The sequence below is a fragment of the Balaenoptera ricei genome, chromosome 4 (assembly GCF_028023285.1).
Source record: "Balaenoptera ricei isolate mBalRic1 chromosome 4, mBalRic1.hap2, whole genome shotgun sequence".
NCBI classification, from domain to species: domain Eukaryota; kingdom Metazoa; phylum Chordata; class Mammalia; order Artiodactyla; family Balaenopteridae; genus Balaenoptera; species Balaenoptera ricei.
The window spans coordinates 142,701,810-142,723,309 of NC_082642.1; the positions used below are offsets into that span (position 1 = coordinate 142,701,810).

Below are 21,500 nucleotides of genomic sequence, written 5' to 3' on the forward strand. Positions count from 1 at the left end.
AAATGGTAATTACCTACTTATGATCCTTAATTTCCCCAGGATTTACTATTGTTGGGAATAGGAAAGAAAATCAATCTTTGTTTTTTATCTTTAAAAGTTTAGTGACCTCTCAGTGCAGGTGTGTTAAAGAAGAGTTGACTTGATGCAATTTGAATGGAGGATTAGGGGATAATTTTTAGGAAAAATCTTCCAAAATTATAATTTTTTTCCTCATGTATATTTGAAAAAACTGACTTCTACTTACACCACCTGATGAGTGATAGCTGTATATTTTCTTGTAATAATGATTTTCCTGATTGAACTTCAGAATATTGAAATTGAGTTTTGTTTTTTCTTTCAAATATACTTTGATTAAATTTTGATATAGATTGTAACCGAATCGGTAAGCAAACAGTAGCTGTTAAGTAGTATGATAGTTTTTTAGAGCTGTTATTTTAACATAAGTATCTGAGATTATTTCATAAAGGGCTAGTTTATTCTATTTTGAATTATCTTAAGTATTTGGGTTTTTCTTCATTCAATTGAAAATGAAAATCAGAATTTAATGATGTGAATTTAATGTAACAAACTTAGTGTCTGTTCATTTTTAATACATGTACTTTGTCTTCTAAAAAGAAAAGGAGTCAGTAAATAATTTTAATTTTTTCAACTTATCAGGATAAGTAGCTACTCATTTATACTCTCCATAGTGTAGTTTTAATTTTCTATTCCATATTGGTACTTTTTTTTCCTAATGTTTGTAGGTGGGGTGTGTGTGTGCTTGCGTGCATGCGTGTGTGTATATATGCATGGTGGTGGTGGTATTATTCTTAAAATTATTTTAAACTTATAGAAGAGTTGCAAGTATAGTAAAAGAATTCCTGGATATCCTTCACCTAGATTCTCCAAATATTAACTTTTACTACGTTTGCTTTAGTCTCTCTCTCCCTCATCCCCACATTATTTTTTTGACCTGGTTAAGAATGAGATGTAGACATTATTCCTTCCTATCTCTAAATACGTTAGTGTGTTTTCCGAAAACAAGAAATTCTTTTGCATGACCGCAGTTCAGTTATCAAAATGAGGAAATTAATATTGGTACAATACTGTTATCTAATCTATCAAAGTTCTGTTGAATTGTTGTTGTGTTTATCATTTAATAGAAATCTGTTTAAGTTCTCTAGACATAATGCTAAAAATATTTAAAATGGAGCCTTGCTCTACCATTTGAGAACATATAAACTGAACTAAATTTTAATTTGTTAGAGACTTGCGTGTTTTCACTTAGATATACTTTTTTTTTTTTTTTTTTAATCACTGGTAAGGAATTGAACCAAAGCTAAACATCCTGGAAATTGTTAAACCTGCGGAAACAGTTGAAGTAGTTATTGATCCAGATGCCCACCACGCGGAAGCGGAAGCACATCTTGTCGAGGAAGCTCAAGTGATAACGCTCGATGGCACGAAACACATTACAACCATTTCAGATGAAACCTCGGAACAAGTGACGAGATGGGCTGCTGCTCTGGAAGGTTATAGGAAAGAGCAAGAACGTCTTGGGATACCCTATGGTAATAAAATACATAATAATTATGTTAGGTAGAATAATAAGAATTAAGCTTGACGTGGAAGACAGTAGGGTGAGTAAATTATCTATCTTAAATATAGAAATTTTAGGAAATATATTGATTTTCTTTGTTTTTGTTTTCTTTTTTTTTTGGACTGTAACATATGATGGTGCTGGGAATACAAAGATAACAAAGAAAAAAATCTGCCCTTAGGGCATTCACAATGTAGTTGAAGAGGGAGAATATAAATGAAAAAAGATAATTGCTATAAAGGTAACATGTTTTTAAGCTGTCAATAACTGGTATAAAGAAACATACTATTAGAATCTCAAAAGGATCATAGTGGTCTGGGGGAAAATTGGGAAAGAGTTTCTTACAGACAAGGAAACTGCTAGACATTGCCGACAGGAAATGTTTGTGCAAAGCTGAGAAGTGGGAGTATGTGTGAGTAGTGAGACAGTGCAGTGGGTAAGGAGTTATTCTGTAGCATTGTAGAACTGTTTTTGATTGATGGAAGTGACAGTTGAAAATGAACGTGGCAGTGGTATATGGCATAAGTTGGAGCAGGTAGTTTGGGTGTGACTAGGTGATAATACTTAGGTTAGCCTGGACCAGGTGATTTCTGTGGGAGCAGAAAGCAGGAGATGAATCAAAATAGTGATGGGACTGAGCAACTGATTGATGGATTGTGTGAGGGTAGAAAGGGGAGATTCAAGTATTGATCTAACTTCTTAAGCTTGGGTGACTAGGCAATAATAATATAAGACTTGGTTACATCTTCATTACATATTTCCTGAGCCAGGCACCATGTTAAATTCTTGGCTTTCAGTAGTGCACAGGAAAGATAGTCCATGCTTTCTAAACCTTAGTGGGGAATGTAGGAAAGTCTGGTATTGGAAAGATTTTTCAAGGGAAAGTGTTGATTGTACTTGATTTTCAAGTAATAGTACAAATTCAACTAGAGGTCACCAGAAAGTAGTTTCAGGTGCACAAAATTGGGACTGGAGATAAAGATGTTATCTGGGACTCAGTCACATTGAATTTGTGTTAAAGTCCTACAAGTAGATGCAGTCTCTGACAGAGAGAGATAAAATGGAAGAGAACATAATGCTGGACCTTGTCAACATTTAGGGTTGAGGAACAGGAAGCAGGGGAGACATGGAAAGCTTAACAGATAGAAGGAAAATAAGAACTGTATATAGTGCCGATGAAATTGGGAAAGAGTTTTAGATGGTCACAAGTCTCAACACTGCTGAGAAAGTCAAAGAATGCTGACTGAGTAATATCTATTACATTTGGTCATTAGAGGCTCATTGGTAGATTTAGATAAAAGCAGCTGCTGAGTTGGAGCGACAAAGCTGAATTATAAGAACTAAATAAACATTGTAGAAATGGAGAAAATTGAGTATTAATTGGGGGGAGGGCAGGTGGGAAGAATGCTGGGGGAATAAATAAATAATATTGAAGGTTCAAGAGTTGGTGGTGACCTGAGTGTATCTGTAGATAAATGGTGTGGAACTAGTGGGAGAAGGAAAGATTAAAGAAGCAAGGATAGGAGTTATTCACTGGAGCATAACAAGATAAAAGAGTCCAGTTTGAAGGATGAGACCTAAGCCATTCCTCAAAGAATAAGAAAGCTGTTAAGACCAAGTCTAGTGGCAGTGTGGATCTTTTCATTTGCTGTCAATTTCAGGTTTTTTGTGTAGCATCTCAGTCTGGCCCTGTGCTGCCCAGGGCCGTAGTCACCAGTCCCATGTGAGCACTTGAAATATGCCTGGTCTGAATTGAGATATGCTGTAAGAGTAAAACACCCAGTACAAAAGGAAAAGAATGTAAAAATCTTATAAATTTTTTACCTAGATTACATGTTGAAATGAAAACATTCGGATGTATTAAGTGAAATTATTATCAAAACGAATTTCATCTGTTTCTTTACCTTTTTTTTTTTTTTAAATTAATTAATTAATTAATATATTTTTGGCTGTGTTGGGTCTTCGTTTCTGTGTGAGGGCTTTCTCTAGTTGCGGCGAGCGGGGGCCACTCTTCATCGCGGTGCACGGGCCTCTCACTATCACGGCCTCTCTTGTTGCAGAGCACAGGCTCCGGACGCGCAGGCTCAGTAGTTTTGGCTCACGGGCCCAGTTGCTCCACGGCATGTGGGATCTTCCCAGACCAGGGCTCGAACCCATGTCCCCTGCATTGGCAGGCAGATTCTCAACCACTGTGCCACCAGGGAAGCCCTCTTTACCTTTTTAATGTAGCCATTAGAAAATTTTAAAGTTACGTTGTGGCCTGCATTATTTTGGACAGTGCTGATCTAGACAATTTCAGCCTTCAGTGCTGGGGAGTTTTCCTTCATTATTATTTTGATAACAACCTTCTGTGTTTCTCTGTTCTTTTTCTAGAACTCCTATCGAATCTCCTGGGTTGATCATCTACATCTTTTTTCTTCCTTAGTTTTCATCTTCATATCTATTTGTACTACTTTCTGCCAAATTTTCTTTTTTTTTTTTTTAAATTATATATTATTTATTTATTTATTTATGGCTGCGTTGGGTCTTCGTTGCTGTGCGTGGGCTTTTCTCTAGTTGTGGCGAGTGGGGGCCACTCTTCGTTGCGGTGCACAGGCTGCTCATTGCAGTGGCTTCTCTTGTTGGCGGAGCACAGGCTCTAGGCGCGTGGGCTTCAATTAGTTGTGGCACACAGGCTCAGTAGTTGTGGCTCGTGGGCTCAGTAATTGTGGCACATGGGTTTAGTTGCTCTGCGGCATGTGGGATCTTCCCGGACCAGGGCTCGAACCCATGTCCCCTGCATTGGCAGGAGGATTCTTAACCACTGCACCACCAAGGAAGTCCCTTTCTTGTCTTTATATTGCAACCTGATTTTTGTTTTCAATTTACAAGGGCTATTTATTTTGGTTGTTCCCTTTCCATAGCATTCTGATCTTATATTACAGATATCATGTTTTCTCTCCTCTCTATGTTGATTACAGTGAAGTGAGGGTTTATTATTATTTTTTTGTTGTTTGCAGTTTGTTATTGCATTATTTCTGCTTCCTCTGGGTTCTGTTTTTCTGTTTATTTTTGGTCGTCTAGTGGTTTCCTTTTAGTCTCTCAAATGTCTGGTTATTTTTTACCATCTGTTCATATTTAAGAGTGAATAACTTTAAAGCTAATTAGTTTGAAGTCGTCTGGAAGGGGTTTGTCCACTATGCTGGTAAAATGGGGTGTTGGTCATTTTATTAAAAGATTTTCAAGTGTCAGCATGTATAGATCTTTTTCCTGGGTCTCCCAACTTCTCTGGAAAATTGGCCAAACACCTGTCAGGAGTAGAAGGTTGGGGTGAGGATTTAGGGTTGATGTGTGTGTGTGAATGTTGCATTCTGGAAGTGGAAAGGGGAGTGGAGTGGGTGGAGAGGGTCTCACTCTTCGGTTTGTAGACCGGTCTAAAGTGTTCCTGGTGCCTACGTGGTGGGGAGATGCTTTCATTTCTGTCATTTCCCACTCATGTTCCTGTGAGTTTACATCTTTCAGAAGTTTCTTTACTGTCATTTTACTAAGGACTTAGAGAAAAGAGGCAGGGAGAACATGCATGGCAATTAGTTATGTTAAACTAGAAGACCTGATATTATTTAAGAAAACAAGGCGGACTAACTATTTTCCCCTAACTTTTTGATCTTGATACTTTTTTGTTCATGTTTACATAAAATGTGCTTACTTGAACTTTGAAGTGTGTTTCAGGATAGCTTTTCTAACTTTCCAGAACTCCTTCTGTTTGTTGTTTTTGAGTAGTATTAAAAGATAGAGCCTCTTGCTTTCTCAGTTCCTGTCTGTTCCTTGACTTCACTTTTATCTGGACCTCCTCTTTCCCTTTCCCTTTCCTTCGAGTTTCGATACTACTCAATTTCAGTTCCACTCCCACCAATTTCTCCTTATTGTGGTCTTCTCTTCTGGAAGTGATCCTTGGCTTAGTTTGAAAATTTCACAGGTGCTTCACTGCTCCATCCCCTTTAAAGCTGACCATGGACCTTTGTATTCCTCTGCTATTGGGTTGGGCAAAACTGTGCTTTCAAAGAATACTTCCTGGCTGTGTTCAGTTTTTTGCATGCTCAGGATGGGGAGTGAGATGTTCCTTTGCTTCCCTCTGCTTTCTCCTGCACAGATGCTGATACCATACAGGTCTTGTGACTGTTACTGCATTGTCTTCACCTGCATGTATTTTGGGTTCCATAGGGATATCATGTCACCTGGTTTAATTGTAAATGTCCATGGATTTTTGGTTTTGCTCTCTAGTTGCTTTTAGTGGTGGGTTTTGTTTTGTTTTATGTGTGCATTCAGAGAAATTTTAAAACTTTGCTGCCATCTTCTTAGAATCTTCCTTCCTTAACTTCTTTGTGAAAAAAATCAAATAAAAAATCAGTTCTGTGGCTTTCAATCCTGTATTATGTTTGATTCATTTTTACTGTAAATTGGCTCTTGATAAGTACCTAAGTGTTATTTTTCCTCACTTACTTTCTTATTGAATAGCATGCATCTTGGGGACATATAATCAATACCATTTGGATAGATTACCTTCTCCGTGCAGAAATACCTATACCAAAATTAATTCAGCTAGTATTTATTAAAATTCTGTGAGTAGAAATTCCGTTACGTGCCAGGGATACAATCATGAACTATTTACACATGTTGGCCATCTTTTTTATTTGTGAATTCATTCAGTAGTAAAAAATGATGAAGAAAATGAAACTATTTGGATTGGATTCACCTTTTATAGATTTAACAAATGTACGCACAAAGCGCCGTGGTAAGCTCTGAAGATTCAGTGGTTTACAAGACACAGTCCTTATATTTAAGACCTCAAGGTTTTATAGGGGGAGACAGCTGAGTAGACATGCAGTTAACGTGTTGTATTGTAAGTGCCACCATAAGGGTAAGTGCAGGAGCTACTAGCTTTTTACAAGAAGTAAAAGTAAAAAAAAAAAAAAAAGAGAAGAAGAAGTAAAAGTGAGGAAAGATTACGTTCATATTTTGGAGAATACGTCTCCCCAGAAACCCCTTATAGTTTTTTTTTTCAGTGCATCAAATCATACACTACTACAAAATAATTTTTAAAAACTTGTTTAATTTACTCCATTTCCTACAAGGTAATCATGTATTTTATTCTTCCATTTGGCCCACTGGAGAGCAGTTTTGCATTTTGTTTTTCTTGGGAAAATTCCAGACTAACTGATGGAGAAATAAATGAATCCATCAAAAATTTAGATTAAGAAATTGAAAAGGAGCTAAGGAGAAAATAGAGCATAAGAATCTTTTTTATTTCATATAATGAGTTTATTTACTTCACTTACTTGAAAAATAACAACCTGTCTGGATTTTATCTGCATGTTTGTGTGTGTGTGTGTTGACAAGTTAACTGTAAATTTATATAATATCTAAGATGCAACTAGGCCAATGCTAATATTTTTCTCTTTAGATCCCATACAGTGGTCCACAGACCAAGTCCTGCATTGGGTGGTTTGGGTAATGAAGGAATTCAGCATGACCGATATAGACCTCACTACGCTGAATATTTCCGGAAGAGAGCTCTGTAGTCTCAACCAAGAAGACTTTTTTCAGCGGGTTCCTCGGGGAGAAATTCTCTGGAGTCATCTGGAACTTCTTCGAAAATGTATAAAATTGAAATTATTGTCTATTTGCATTGTAGCTTAAGTTTAGTTTTATTTCTTTATAACTTTGTTTTCATCTAAATTGTTCATTGATAATAGCAATAATAATTAACATTTATTAATTGTGTAAGGCTGTGCTGAGAGTTTTATATGTATTATCTCATTTGATCTTGTACTAATGCCACAGATCATTACTTTCCTTATCTTTTCAGATAGATAGGAATCTGAGGCTTAGAGAGCCCCTACAAGGTTATAGAACCTAGGGTGAGGCAGAGCCAGGATCCAAACCCAGGCAGACTAACTCTAGAATCCAAGTTCTGAAGTAAAATTCTATGCCCTGCATTTAGCTCTGTTCACATATTCTAGTTGTTGACTTCTGTTTCATCAGTCACTTCTGTCCTTTATGCTCATCTTCTAGAAATTTAAGATTATTTGTTCACAGATGGCTTCCCTCTCATTCCCTTCATTATTGGGATTAAATCTTTTAAAATGTCTTTTAATTGAATGGGATCTTAAGGGAGAAAGGGGAAGTGTAAGTATGCAACCCACCATCTTGAATTGGAAGCCACTGGTTATAGTGTTACCATGTTGCTTGACAGACATTATTATTATGATTATGGCTGTCCAACAAAAAGAGCTCAAATAGATGTAAATTATTTTGCTTGAATTTTAATCCATCTTATATTTCAGTGACTGTTAAAATATCTTAGCAGTAACCCATTCCCTGACGCTGTTAAATAAATCAGGAATGCTAGCCAAACCCATATAGTTTTCAGAATTTGTGAATAGGACACTCTGACTTTGTTTTATAATGGTTATGGATGAAAATGTAACTGGTAGCATTTCATCCTACTGTGTACCCAGTAAGGGGACAGATATGGTAGAGGGATTTTTCACAGTCATTTAATGTTTAGGGTTTTCATCTGCTGTTGAATAAGAAATGAGCTCTGTAAAGAGGCTTTCCTTCATTGTTTTTATTGGTAGTATCTCTCTTGTGTTGGTTCTCTTAAATATTAGGAGGAAAAAAATATTTAAAAGACTTATTACATTCATTATATTTACAGGGTTTATTTCCAGTTTCAGTTCCTATTAGATAAATAAGTTGAATGTTCTGGTTGAAAGTTTATCCTTGGCTTCACAGGTTTTCTTCTCTGCAGAGCTTTTCAGCTGAGTAAGGTAAATTCTGAATTGTTTCAGGTTTTTAACATGTAAGTTATGTTTACCGAAACATTTTCTTGTAGGGACTCTCGAGAATAGAACAAGGACAGTGTTTAGACTACAGTTTAGTTTTTCTCAAATTCATGGTTTTCGCTCTGTCTCCCGGGTCAGCACTTTTTGGTTGTTTCTCTCTGGTTCTCCCAGTGCATCTCAAATGTTAAAGCTCATTCGGAGACTTTTCCTAGTACAGGGGGCAGAGAAATCTTGTGTATCTTTCCATCTCTTTGCAGTCAGTAGTAGAATGGGTCTTCTTCAGAAGAGCTCTGCTCTGGAATTGTTTTGTTTTCAAAAGTAACAAAGCCCCAGAGCCTAGATGAGTATCTTAGGGAATTCCTTGCTTATCTGGCCGTGGTTCTTTGCCTGGTGAGGAAATCCCATCTGGTTTGGGAATCTAATTCTCAGAATCTGGGAATGGATAGGGTGATGTGTAAGGCTATTTCTGGCAGACTTTCTATAATTCACAAGCCTTACCTCTCAGAACAGGCTCCTTTGGGTCTAGTTCTCTGTCCCCTCCTGTAGAGTGAAGTCTACAGCATATTTCTGAAAGGCATTTATTAACCCAGCATTTATTATGTTTTCCTCAATGATCTACCAAGGAGACACAGTACTGAACAGATAGGCTCCATCTTTACATATTTGTGTTAGTTTTCCCACCCGAGCCACCAGCTTCCTGCAGCTTCCCTTCTGGTGGAACTTCACCGAAGTCCTACAATACATGGGGAAGATAATTAGGAAGCGTTCCAGTAGTACCAGCTCTATGATGTCCTTCTTCATGTGAATATGTCTTCTGTCACCAAAGGCACAAAGCTCTCAGTTTGCTGAGGGTCTTCTTTAGAAAAAAGAATTGCCTTATACCTTTAGGGTCCAAAGTTTCTTCATAAAATGGCTCCGTACACTCAGAGCTTTGTCCCATAGGGCTCTGCTTCCTTCATGCATGACCAGGATTTGAGGGTCTATAGAGGAATATGATAATTAGAGTGCCTGTATGGTCTTGGACCAGCCTTTCCAAAGCCCCTCTCTTTCTGTGTTCTGCCTTGTTATCTTGAGAGTTCCCCAGGAAACAAACCAAACTCCACTCTGAAAATCAGGGCTGAGAAGCTGATCTTACAGATCAGGAATGCCTGTGCTGTGTGGTGGTGACTCTCTTTCGCCTCTTTTTGGTCTAGGGCACTGTGTTCATTTACAGTCACGAATGGAACAATTTCATTCCAATAGCACTTTGCCTTTTCAAGTTACTTTTATAAAATGTGAGGGAAAATATACCACAAATATAAAGCATGCATTTTTCTTCAAGAGGGGCAGTGGTTCTTGGGGAGAATGCTCAGAACTAGGAATGTGGATAAAAGAATAGTGTCTTCAATTTACTGAAAAGTTAACTATATTTCAGGCATTGTGCTTCTTAAAAATATTTTCCTATAATCCTTACAAGCACCTCATAAAGTGGTAGGTGGGGGTATCTCATTTCAATATGAAGAAATCAGTGGTGAAGTTGGTTGAATAATTTACCATAGTCACACAGCCAGTAAGTGAGTGCTAAGATCAGAACCCAGATCTGAGGCTAGTTCCATGTAACTGTTTAAACTCCCAAACTCAGGACCCCCAAAGAAAGCTCCCATCTGATAGGTAGGATTCAGATCTCTTTTTAGTTTCCCAGTCCTCTCCAGCTCTGTGTCTTTAGTTGGATCCTGGCGTGGCATCCTAAGTAGAACTGTGTTGGGAGCCCAGGCCCCAGGACTCACTCAGTACACAGATGACTGCTGGTAGGTGCAATTTCAGTTCAAGAGAGAAGCATCCAGTCTATGACGGGCACTAAATAGGCTGAAGGAATATAGACTGGGAAGTGTAACTCTTGTCTGAGAGGTAAAGAATAGCATTTAAGTAGGGAATAGCAACAGATGAGTAATGAATGGTTCGCCAAAGGGTTACTAGGACCTTTTACACTGTAACTCATGTTGAGAGCTGTATTTGTAGACATGTTAAATTATTTAGTTCAGTTGTGACACTGAGGACGGCTACAATTCCACTGAAAATTTGGCTGTCTTTAAGAAGAAGCATTCTAAAATTAAAGCCATTTTATTAAAAAATGGATGTTAGAAAAGTAAATTATGATGCTCTCTCAGATCATCTTGAAGAGAAAGAACCTTTTTGATGAAGAAAGTGTATCTAAATAATTTCATTCTGATGTATATTCTCATCTTTGATCTGTTATTGAAGATTTCCTGTTTTACATAAAACATAGATAAATAGATTTAGAATAGGTATTTACATTTAGAAAACCCTGGTTCTCTGAATAACTTTTCTGAACATGAAAAGAATTTGGAACTTTCCTTCTGCTACTTCTCGTAAAAATATCTTTTCCCTGTAAAATGACTATCAAAGATTTTTTTAGGTTATTATGCCAATAAGTTTCAATTGTTTGATGTTTTGCTTTTTTGTTTGCTTGGTTTTTGTTTTAGTTGTGGAGTTGTTTTTTTTTTTTTTTTTTTTATTAAGTTGAATTTTACTGGATTGGAGTTTGCATTTCTGATTTAAGTGAAAACAAAAAATTTTTATGTGTGTTCTTCAGATGTATTGGCAAGCCAAGAACAACAGATGAATGAAATAGTTACAATTGATCAACGTGAGTATTCATGTGCCCATAATATGTGGCCCATTTATCAGTAAGAAATGTTTTCTTTATTTAGTACTGCAAGGTAGTAAAAAGAAAAACTAATTTTTTAAATTTCGTATGAAGTATTTTAGATATACAAAGAAATAATAAAGTATAACCAACATCTGTATATACCATAAGAGATAAAACTTTATATATCAGGTTTACCTGTTATAGATCCCATTTTAAATGACTGTCCTGAACTTGATGTTTATTATTCTATGCATATTTTATCTTTTTACCAACTTACATAACCATAAACACTTTAGGGCATTGTTGTATACATGTCTAAACTTTTGGGGAAAAATGGTGATATACTGTGCATATCCTTTTGTAACTTGCTTTTTTGTTTAACATTTATGAGACCCATGTTGATACACGTAGTTCAATTTTATTTTCACTGCTATATATTATTTTTAAAACTTTGTGAACATCACTGAATGAATATTGTAAGAATGCATGTGAGATTCTCTGGTTGTAATATCATGGGGTTTCTACCCTTTCAACCTTACTAGGTAAGACCAAAGTTTTTCTCAAAGAGGGTATGTTTGTACTCTTATCAGCGGTGGAACGTGAATTCTCATTTGTCCACATTCTCCAAAATTTGATAAACCATTTTTTATGAACAAATATTTTAAAAAATGATTTTTTAAATAACTTTAATGTATCACTAGATTTATCACATCAATAAGTTTTTCCAAAATAAGGAGACCAACTTTTATTCGCCACGTTAAGATTCACAAACTGTAATACCGACATTATACCTTATCCTCTGAACTTTTGCTGAGGTAATTAGAGGGGTGTTAGTTAAAATAATTGCGTTTTATTTCTTTCAGTAATTTTTTTCACTGTTTGTATTGGAAGGAGAAAAAAAATTTTTTCCCTTGTCTTGCTTTGCAGCTGTGCAAATTATTCCAGCATCAGTGCAGTCTGCTACACCAACAGCCATTAAAGCTATAAATAGTAGTGCAAAGGCAGCTAAAGTACAAAGAGCTCCAAGGATTTCAGGAGAAGATAGAAGTTCACCTGGGAACAGAACAGGTATTTTTGCATTATCATCTGATATTTATAAAATTTGTCGAATTATGTATATTTTGTTTTATTTCACAGTATGAAAATGTGAATATGGACTGTTTCTCTGGCGATACGTAGCATTTGTAAAAAAAAATTTGTGTTTTTAGTGTGGCTGAGGTATGCACTAGAAGACCTGTGTGTTGTCTTTTGCCCTCTGTTAATCCATAGCATTGTGGTCAATGTTTGTCATTCTTGTCAATTTTTAGGAAACAACGGCCAAATCCAACTGTGGCAGTTTTTGCTAGAACTACTTACTGACAAGGATGCTCGAGACTGCATTTCTTGGGTTGGTGATGAAGGAGAATTTAAGCTAAATCAGCCCGAACTGGTTGCTCAAAAATGGGGACAACGTAAAAATAAACCTACAATGAACTATGAGAAACTTAGTCGTGCATTAAGGTAAGAATTTATTACTTTTCTTTAAGTATCAAACCTTTCTAAAAAATAGCTTCTTATTCTAGTGTAAACACTATTATGTAATGATGTTAAAATACTTGTTTATAAAATGTTGTTTTCTTTATATAAATAAAAACTAATTCACATTTATGTTAAAAATTACTTAAAAATTTTTAGTAATAATTTGAGGTACATAGAGTATTTTAAAAGATGATTCTAAGATTATTTGTTTTTATCTGATTTAAAAGCATGTACTATGTTTAAAACCAGCATATCTAATCTTTGAGGTTTCTGCTGTTTACATAACAGAGATGCTATCGTTTGGTATAGGTGAACTGAATGAGTGTGAATTCTAGCAAATACGTAGATATTGTCAATTTTTATAATTAGATGCAAAATGTCAACCCATTTCCCTGTTTTTCCTTCCCCCACAATCTGCCTAAATCTGAATATCCAAACTTTACATCAGTTGAGTTGGAGTAGAATAATTATTTATAATTTCTCGTAAGTGGTATGAAAGTTTTTGACATAATTACTGTCATAAATTATGCTTATTACAATGATAGAAATTCAGTATGTGCACTTAAGTATCTGAGAAGTAGGATATATAGGAATTATGTCTATTTTTTTGGAGGAGTGAATTTGGTAAAGCAGTTCTGCAGTTTACCTCCGTATTCCTAAATAACATGCTTTTACTGCTACTTCATGTTTCACTAGAGCATTGTTTGTGAATTGCACACGGAGATTACGATTTACCTCTCATCATTAACACACACACCCTTCCCATCCCTTCATCCAAGTGTAATTATATAATTATGTGGAAGTGTTGGTTAGATCAGTATTTATTGTTACAGGATCATGGCATGTAAGTACTATTACATAGTTTATCATTATTTTTCTTTTCCAGAATGACCATTTGTTTTCCTTAGCATACATAAGTAACTACAGTGCTTTATTTTCAATGTACTTATCACTTATTCAGTCTCAAACACTTTGCCAACTATCTGAAGATCCTTTCTGTATAATCAGTTTTGACAGTTGATGTGACTGTGTACATAACAAGTCCCCTCAAAATTACAGATGAAGGGCTTCCCTGGTGGCGCAGTGGTTGAGAATCTGCCTGCCAATGCAGGGGACACGGGTTCGAGCCCTGGTCTGGGAAGATCCCACATGCCACGGAGCAACTGGGCCCGTGAGCCACAACTACTGAGCCTGTGCGTCTGGAGCCTGTGCTCCCCAACAAGAGAGGCCCCGATAGTGAGAGGCCCGCGCACCGCGATGAAGAGTGGCCCCCGCTCACCGCAACTAGAGAAAGCCCTCGCACAGAAACGAAGACCCAACACAGCCAAAAATAAATAAATAAATTTAAAAAAAAAAAAAAAAAAAAAAAAAAATTACAGATGAATTATTAGAATTAATAATTAAGATGTCACTTCTCCCCAGATTGGTCTAACTTTCAATGCGGTAACTGCCTGAATAAATGTTTTCATAGAACTTGACAAGATAATTGTAAAATTTATATAGGAATATAAGGTATCATGATAACCAGGACACCTGAAGAAGATTAGTTAACAAAGTGGGAAGACTTGCTCTACAGGATATTGAGACTCACTGTAAAGCTACAACAACAGTAAGACAGTGTGCTATTTGCTTAGGATAGACAAATAGACCAAAGATTAGAGTAGATAGCCCGAATAGAACCAAGAATATAGGAACATTTGATTTAAAGATGGCAGTGGGGAAAAGACCTACTTTTCAATCAGTAGTGCTGGGACAGTTGACTATCCATATTGACCCCTTCCTCATAGCATACTAAAAGTCAATTCTATGTCGCTTGTAGCTCTAAATGTGAAAGTAAAATAGGGAGGCATCTAGAAATACCTACTTGACTTCAGTAGATGAGGAAAGACATTAACAGAGCCAAAAGCACTAACATAATGGAAAAGATCAATAAATTGGACTACATTTAAATTTAAAACTTCCGGTCATCAGAAACCATCATTAGGAGGGTGAAAGTCAAGCCACACGTATCTGATGTAAGACTCTTACCTGGAATATCTAAAGAACTCTTACAAATCCATAGGAAAATTAGGAAAAATGGGCAAGAAACTTAAGCAGACACATTAGACTAGAGATTGTCCAAATGGCCAATGAACATATGCAGTGGTGCACAGCCTCATTAGTAATCAGGGAAATGTATTTTATTTATTTATTTATATTTATTTATTTATTGGCTGCATTGGGTCTTTGTTGCTGCGCGCGGGCTTTCTCTAGTTGCGGCGAGCAGGGGCTACTCTTCGTTGCGGTGCGCAGGCTTCTCATTGAGGTGGCTTCTCTTGTTGCGGAGCATGGGCTCTAGGCACGCAGGCTCAGTAATTGTGGTGCACGGGCTTAGTTGCTCCCTGGCATGTGGGATCTTCCCGGACCAAGGCTTGAACCCGTGTCCCCTGCATTGGCAGGCGGATTCTTAACCACTGCGCCACCGGGGAAGCCCAGGGAAATGTATTTTAAAACCACGATAAAATGGTACAGTGCACATCCCAGAGTGGCTAAAATTAAAATAATTGCTTGTACCAAGTGTTGGTGAGGATATGGAGCAGTGGGAATGCTTCTACACTTTTGGTAGGAATGTAAACTGTGGCCGATAACCCAGCAGTTAGTCTTCGAAGGATGTACCAGACAAAAATGTACATATATGTTCACATGCATGCTTATAGCAGTATTATTTATAACATCCCCAAACCAGAAACCACCCAAAAATCTATCAACAGTAGAGTGAATAAATAAACTATAATATACAAGGGAATACTATGTATCCATTAAAAACGCACTGATATGGGTGAATGTCACAAACATAATGTTCAGTGAAAAAAATCCAGACCCAAAAGAGTATATACTGGATTTATATAGTAGAGTTAAAAAAAAAAACAGCAAAACTAAATTACAGCATTTATGGATGCATGTTTGGGTGATAAGACTATAAAAAGAAGCAACGGAATTATTATCGTGAAACAGGATTGTGTAACCTTTTAGAGCAAGGGAGGGGTGATGACGGGGAGGCGCCGCAGAGGAGCTCTAAGGTGCTGACAGTGTTCTGTGTCCTGACCTGAGTCACAGTTAACAGGGGACTGTCCACTTTGTAATAAATCACTGAGCTGTTCGCTTTCGTGTCCTTTCTGTTTGTGTAATATATTTCCCAATTTCAAAGTTTTTTAAAAATATAAGATAAAAAAAAGGGGTGGGGAGAAAAGAAATCATATCCATGAAAATACAGGCATCGAGGCTTCCCTGGTGGCACAGTGGTTAAGTATCCGCCTGCCAATGCAGGGGACACGGGTTCGAGCCCTGGTCCGGGAAGATCTCATATGCCACGGAGCAACTAAGTCTGTGTGCCACAACTACTGAGCCTGTGCTCTAGAGCCCACGAGCCACAACTACTGAGCCCATGTGCCACAACTACTGAAGCCTGCGCGCCTAGAGCCCGTGCTCCACAACAAGAGAAGCCACCTTAATGAGAGGCCTGCGCACCGCAATGAAGAGTAGCTCCCGCTCGCTGCAAGTAAAAAGAAAGCCTGTGTGCAGTAACGAAGACCCAACACAGCCATAAATGAATGAATGAATGAATGAATGAAAGAAAATACAGGCATTGTGTACCTTTCTACTTTCTTCATTTTAGGGAGGAAACAAATGCAGTGAGTGCTGTTATATGTGGTCATATGACGCATCTACTAGATTGGAGGAAGTATTAAGTAAAATTAAGTGTTAATTTAAATGAGAATGTATGTGTATGACGTTTTATAACCTCTTACCAAGAAACATATGATTATACCAACTCCATTTTTGTTTTAGAAATGTAAAACCACTTTCCCTCTTCATTTTCCTTTTTTCGCAAGTGTCTTATTTGTTACAGCCTTACATATTATGTAGAAATTTTCTTAAGAAATTGAAATGCCTACAGCATTTTAACTGGATGACAAGCATTTGTGGTTTGTGGGCTGAGATCTAAATTCTGTATTAATGTAATTGACAAAAAAGGAGACAGGAGACTATGCCCAGTGTGTTATATCTCTTACTGGGAAAGTGAACATAACCATTATACTTTAGCTGTTCTAGAATTAGGGAAAGATGACATAATTTCCTGCATGTAGTCTTTTCATTAATGGATTTTTGGTTAAACTGAGTGATTTTTATAATAAAATCCTGCTAAATGTGATCGTTTGTACCACTGGTCCTTTTGCAAATAGTTGTTTCTTTTGTAACAGCTCTTCGTCAAATGGCGCAAATGGGCAGTGCAGTTTTAAAGTAAAGGCTCCAAAATCTGCCAGCCCAGAAAAGTTTCGACTTACCTTTTTTTCCTATTATTGGAATTGGCAGTGCATTTGGGGTAAATAAAGTCTGTTTTCCAAAGTAAGTATAAATCCAACTCTGTTTTATATCCATAGAAAACAGCAATAAACCAGACTTCTAGAGTGATTTACCCAAATGTACCTGTGTAGGTTTAGAAACATTGTTTCTTTCTTTTTTTTTTTTTAATTTATTTATTTATTTTTGGCTGTGTTGGGTCTTCGTTTCTGTGCGAGGGCTTTCTCTAGTTGTGGCAAGCGGGGGCCACCCTTCATCGCAGTGCGCGGGCCTCTCACTACAGCGGCCTCTCTTGTTGCGGAGCACAGGCTCCAGACGCGCAGGCTCAGTAATTGTGGATCACGGGCCCAGTTGCTTCACGGCATGTGGGATCTTCCCAGACCAGGGCTCGAACCCGTGTCCCCTGCATTGGCAGGCAGACTCTCAACCACTGCGCCACCAGGGAAGCCCAAGAAACATTGTTTCTTTATGATGTCCTCTTTTATGTTTTTCTGTATCCTCTCTTTTTTTTTTTTTTAAGCCCTTTTGCTTACTCTTTTGAGGCTCCCTATTGGTTTGGAGAATTTCTCTGAAAGGGGAGAGCCTTTACATATTAAAATGATAAAGATGAAAGCATAGCTACATAATAAAGGATTTTGTACAAGACAGAGAGGAAATGGACATTCCAACAATCCAAAGAATATGTGTATTAAATTTTTATTCATATTATATGAATAAAGCTGTATATCAATATAGCTTCTATTTTCTAGAGGGCTATATGTGGCAGTCATTGTGTGCTAAGCACTTTACAAAGATAATCCTTTTAATCTTCAACAATTCTATTAGTGTTAATACTGTTTTTTTTTAAAGAAATTCACGTTCTTTAAATTTATTTATTTATTTATGACTGTGTTGAGTCTTCGTTTCCGCGCGAGGGCTTTCTCTAGTTGCGGCAAGCGGGGGCCACTCTTCATCGCGGTGCGCGGGCCTCTCACTATCGCGGCCTCTCTTGTTGCGGAGCACAGGCTCCAGACGTGCAGGCTCAGTAATTGTGGCTCACGGGCCCAGTTGCTCCGCGGCATGTAGGATCTTCCCAGACCAGGGCTCGAACCCGTGTCCCCTGCATTGGCAGGCAGATTCTCAACCACTGCGCCACCAGGGAAGCCCGTTAATACTGTTTTTAATGTCATTTTATAAATGAGGGATAAAAGCTTAGAGAAAATGTGCCTTTCCTGTGGTCACAAAGGGTAATAAGTTGAGATGTTAGGTTTTGAATCTCGGCGTTCTGATTCAGAGCCCTTATTCTTAGGCTCTATTACTGCTCCCAAAGTTTTTTGTTTTGCTTAGTAATGTTTATTTATTTATTTATTTTTAAAAATTTATTTATTTATTTTATTTACGGCTGTGTTGGGTCTTCATTTCTCTGCGAGGGCTTTCTCTAGTTGTGGCAGGCGGGGGCCACTCTTCATCGCGGTGCATGGGCCTCTCACTGTTGCGGCCTCTTTTGTTGCGGAGCACAGGCTCCAGACGCGCAGGCTTAGTAGTTGTGGCTCACGGGCCCAGTTGCTCCGCGGCATGTGGGATCCTCCCAGACCAGGGCTCGAACCCGTGTCCCCTGCACCAGCAGGCAGACTCTCAACCACTGCGCCACCAGGGAAGCCCCCAGTAATGTTTATTTTTAAATCAGTGTTTCATCGTAATTTTTGAAAATATGTTTTGAAGATTTAGTACATAAAATTTTAGAGTGCTTAGCATTGAAATTTTGTTCTGAAGTTTCCTTGGATAATAACATTAAATATTTTATATAAACTCAGTGTTAATTGCTATTGTGATAGATACAATACTAGGCTTCTTCTTATGGAATAATCTGTGAAATATTGTAAGAAGTCCAAATTTTTAAATTTTATTTATTTATTTATTTACATCTTTATTGGAGTATAATTGCTTTACAATGGTGTGTTAGTTTCTGCTGTATAACAAAGTGAATCAGCCGTACATAAACATATATCCCCATATCTCCTCCCTCTTGCGTCTCCCTCCCACCCTCCCTATCCCACCCCTCTAGGTGGTCACAAAGCACTGAGCTGATCTTCCTGTGCAATGCGGCTGCTTCCCACTAGCTATCTATTTTACATTTGGTAGTATATATAAGTCCATGTCACTCTCTCACTTCGTCCCAGCTTACCCTTTCCCCTCCCCGTGTCCTCAAGTCCATTCTCTACGTCTGCATCTTTACTCCTGTCCTGCCCCTAGGTTCTTCAGAACCATTTTTTTTAGATTCCATATATATGTGTTAGCATACGGTATTTGTTTTTCTCTTTCTGACTTACTTCACTCTGTATGGCAGTCTCTAGGTCCATCCACCTCACTACAAATAACTCAATTTCGTTTCTTTTTATGGCTGAGTAATATTCCATTGTATATATGTGCCACATCTTCTTTATCCATTCATCTGTTGATGGACACTTAGGTTGCTTCCATGTCCTGGCTATTGTAAATAGAGCTGCAATGAACATTTTGGTACATGACTCTTTTTGAATTATGGTTTTCTCAGGGTATATGCCCAGTAGTGGGATTGCTGGGTCGTATGGTAATTCTATTTCAAATTTTATTTTCTGTTTTGTTTGTTTTGTTTTTGGCCGCACCACACGGCCTGTGGGATCTTAGTTCTGCAACCAGGGATCGAACCCCGGTCCACAGAAGTGAAAGCCCACGTCCTAATCACTGGACCACCAGGGAATTCCCAAGAAGTCCAAATTTAAAATTTTTTTATATAGGCCTAATGTGTTTTCTCTTTTTTAAAGGTATTATTATGATGGGGACATGATTTGTAAAGTTCAAGGCAAGAGATTTGTATACAAGTTTGTCTGTGACTTGAAGACTCTTATTGGATACAGTGCAGCAGAGTTGAACCGTTTGGTCACAGAATGTGAACAGAAGAAACTTGCAAAGATGCAACTCCATGGAATTGCCCAGCCAGTCACAGCAGTAGCCCTGGCTACTGCGTCTCTGCAAACAGAAAAGGATAATTGAGCCCAGGACCTTTTGGGAGTCCAAGGTCTTTCTTAAATGTTAGAGCAAGTATTGCTCTTACCTTTATTACTGAATTTGAATCTTCTTTTATTTCTAGACTGTACAATCTGTTGCATGATTTTTTTATAAATATTTCATACTCTTGTGAATTTGGATCTTTTTACTTTGAGCATATATTTTAGAAAATATGTATGTTAAACGATCACCACAATGTCTTTAGGCAGGTTCATTGTGGGATAGTTTGTTAACAGTCAAGAAAGCTAAACTGGTCAGTATTAATGTCTAGCCCAACCAAAAATAGCCAGTAGCTATTGATGAAAAATAAATGAAAGTATCTCCAGGAAACAGTCTGGCTTAACTATTTTTGAAAATATAACTGTTTCCCCTCTCTGCTGCTTTAGATGTTGCTTTACATAGAACCAGAAAATGGAATTTTTCACAGCTGAAGCATGTATGCCTGTTTCATCTAATCAAGCAGAGCTAAAATAGTCATATCAAATAAAATTATAATATTGATAAATTACTGAACTAAGAACATCACGTTATTAAAGTAATTTATATATTTGCAAGCAAAGGACAGTAAAAAGACTGGCAGAGGAACAGTGCTGAAGAAAGAGATCCAGGTTTAAATCTGGCTTTACTCAAGCCAATTTTAAGAATTTACTGTATAGCTATTTCATAATGTCAGGCCAAGAGTTTAAGTTATTATAAGAGAGGCATTAAATTCTAATAAACCAACTATTACAAAAATTCTCAAATGATCTCTGCTTTCCCTATCAGAGATTTAAAAAACTGAAAAAGTATACCTCAACCCAAAAATAAAAGTTTGGTTTAGTTTGGTTTGGTATGGCTTTTTTTTTTTTTTTAATTACCCTGTAGTGCTGGTTTATTATACAAAGCAGCTTATATAGTCCTGGGTTTCTGATGAAGTGAAGACTTTAAATCAGTCAGTAGTACTTTACCTTTCAAGACATTAGTAAATTACTTGCAAATAGTTTTAAAAGGAAGTTTTGAACTCCAGTGTAGGCAGACTTTTCTTAAAACAAAATTTCCCATGTATTTAATTTTTTCCTTTGAATATTATATATGAGTGTACAGATATCTATATGTCCAGTTGACCATCTTATATATATATATACATGTACACACATATAAATGAAGACATAATATTCAAAGCAAAGATACTTCAAAAGGTGATAACTCAAAAAAAAAGGTGATAACTCATTTAAAAAATTCTTTAAAAATTAAATAATTCTTACATATGTAAAACTGTTTACTTAACACAAGCCAATACGAAACAGAAATGGCTAGAAATGTGTTTCTTTTTTTCTTGCTTGCTGTGCTTGGTTTCCTTGCTTTTTTTCTTTTTGTTTTAAGATATTATGCACGAATCATGATATGAGATACTGGCAAATAATCCTCTTATAGCAGAAGATTGATTCTCAAATATTACTTTATGTACCTTCTCCCTCATCATCGCCTTTAAATCCATCCCTCTAAACAGCCTAATAAGAGCTCAGTACTTCTGACTAACTAGGAGGAAAGTGCCGTGCTAATGCGGTCAGAGAGGCACTGC

At 37.1% G+C, this 21,500-nt stretch overlaps 1 protein-coding gene across 5 annotated transcripts in view; it reads left to right on the forward strand.

The window, feature by feature from the left end:
* GABPA (GA binding protein transcription factor subunit alpha) overlaps positions 1 to 20,073 on the forward strand; it is a 35,842-nt gene extending 15,769 nt beyond the window's left edge. For all 5 annotated transcript variants that reach the window (XM_059921396.1, XM_059921395.1, XM_059921399.1 and 2 more), the window contains exons 5-10: positions 1,305 to 1,550; positions 7,020 to 7,214; positions 10,997 to 11,050; positions 11,981 to 12,121; positions 12,361 to 12,553; positions 19,696 to 20,073. In XM_059921396.1, the coding sequence (XP_059777379.1) occupies positions 1,305 to 1,550; positions 7,020 to 7,214; positions 10,997 to 11,050; positions 11,981 to 12,121; positions 12,361 to 12,553; positions 19,696 to 19,924 (1,058 nt within the window). In that variant the 3' untranslated portion in view covers positions 19,925 to 20,073. The remainder of the gene's footprint in view (positions 1 to 1,304; positions 1,551 to 7,019; positions 7,215 to 10,996; positions 11,051 to 11,980; positions 12,122 to 12,360; positions 12,554 to 19,695) is intronic.
* Positions 20,074 to 21,500: the final 1,427 nt, after the last annotated feature.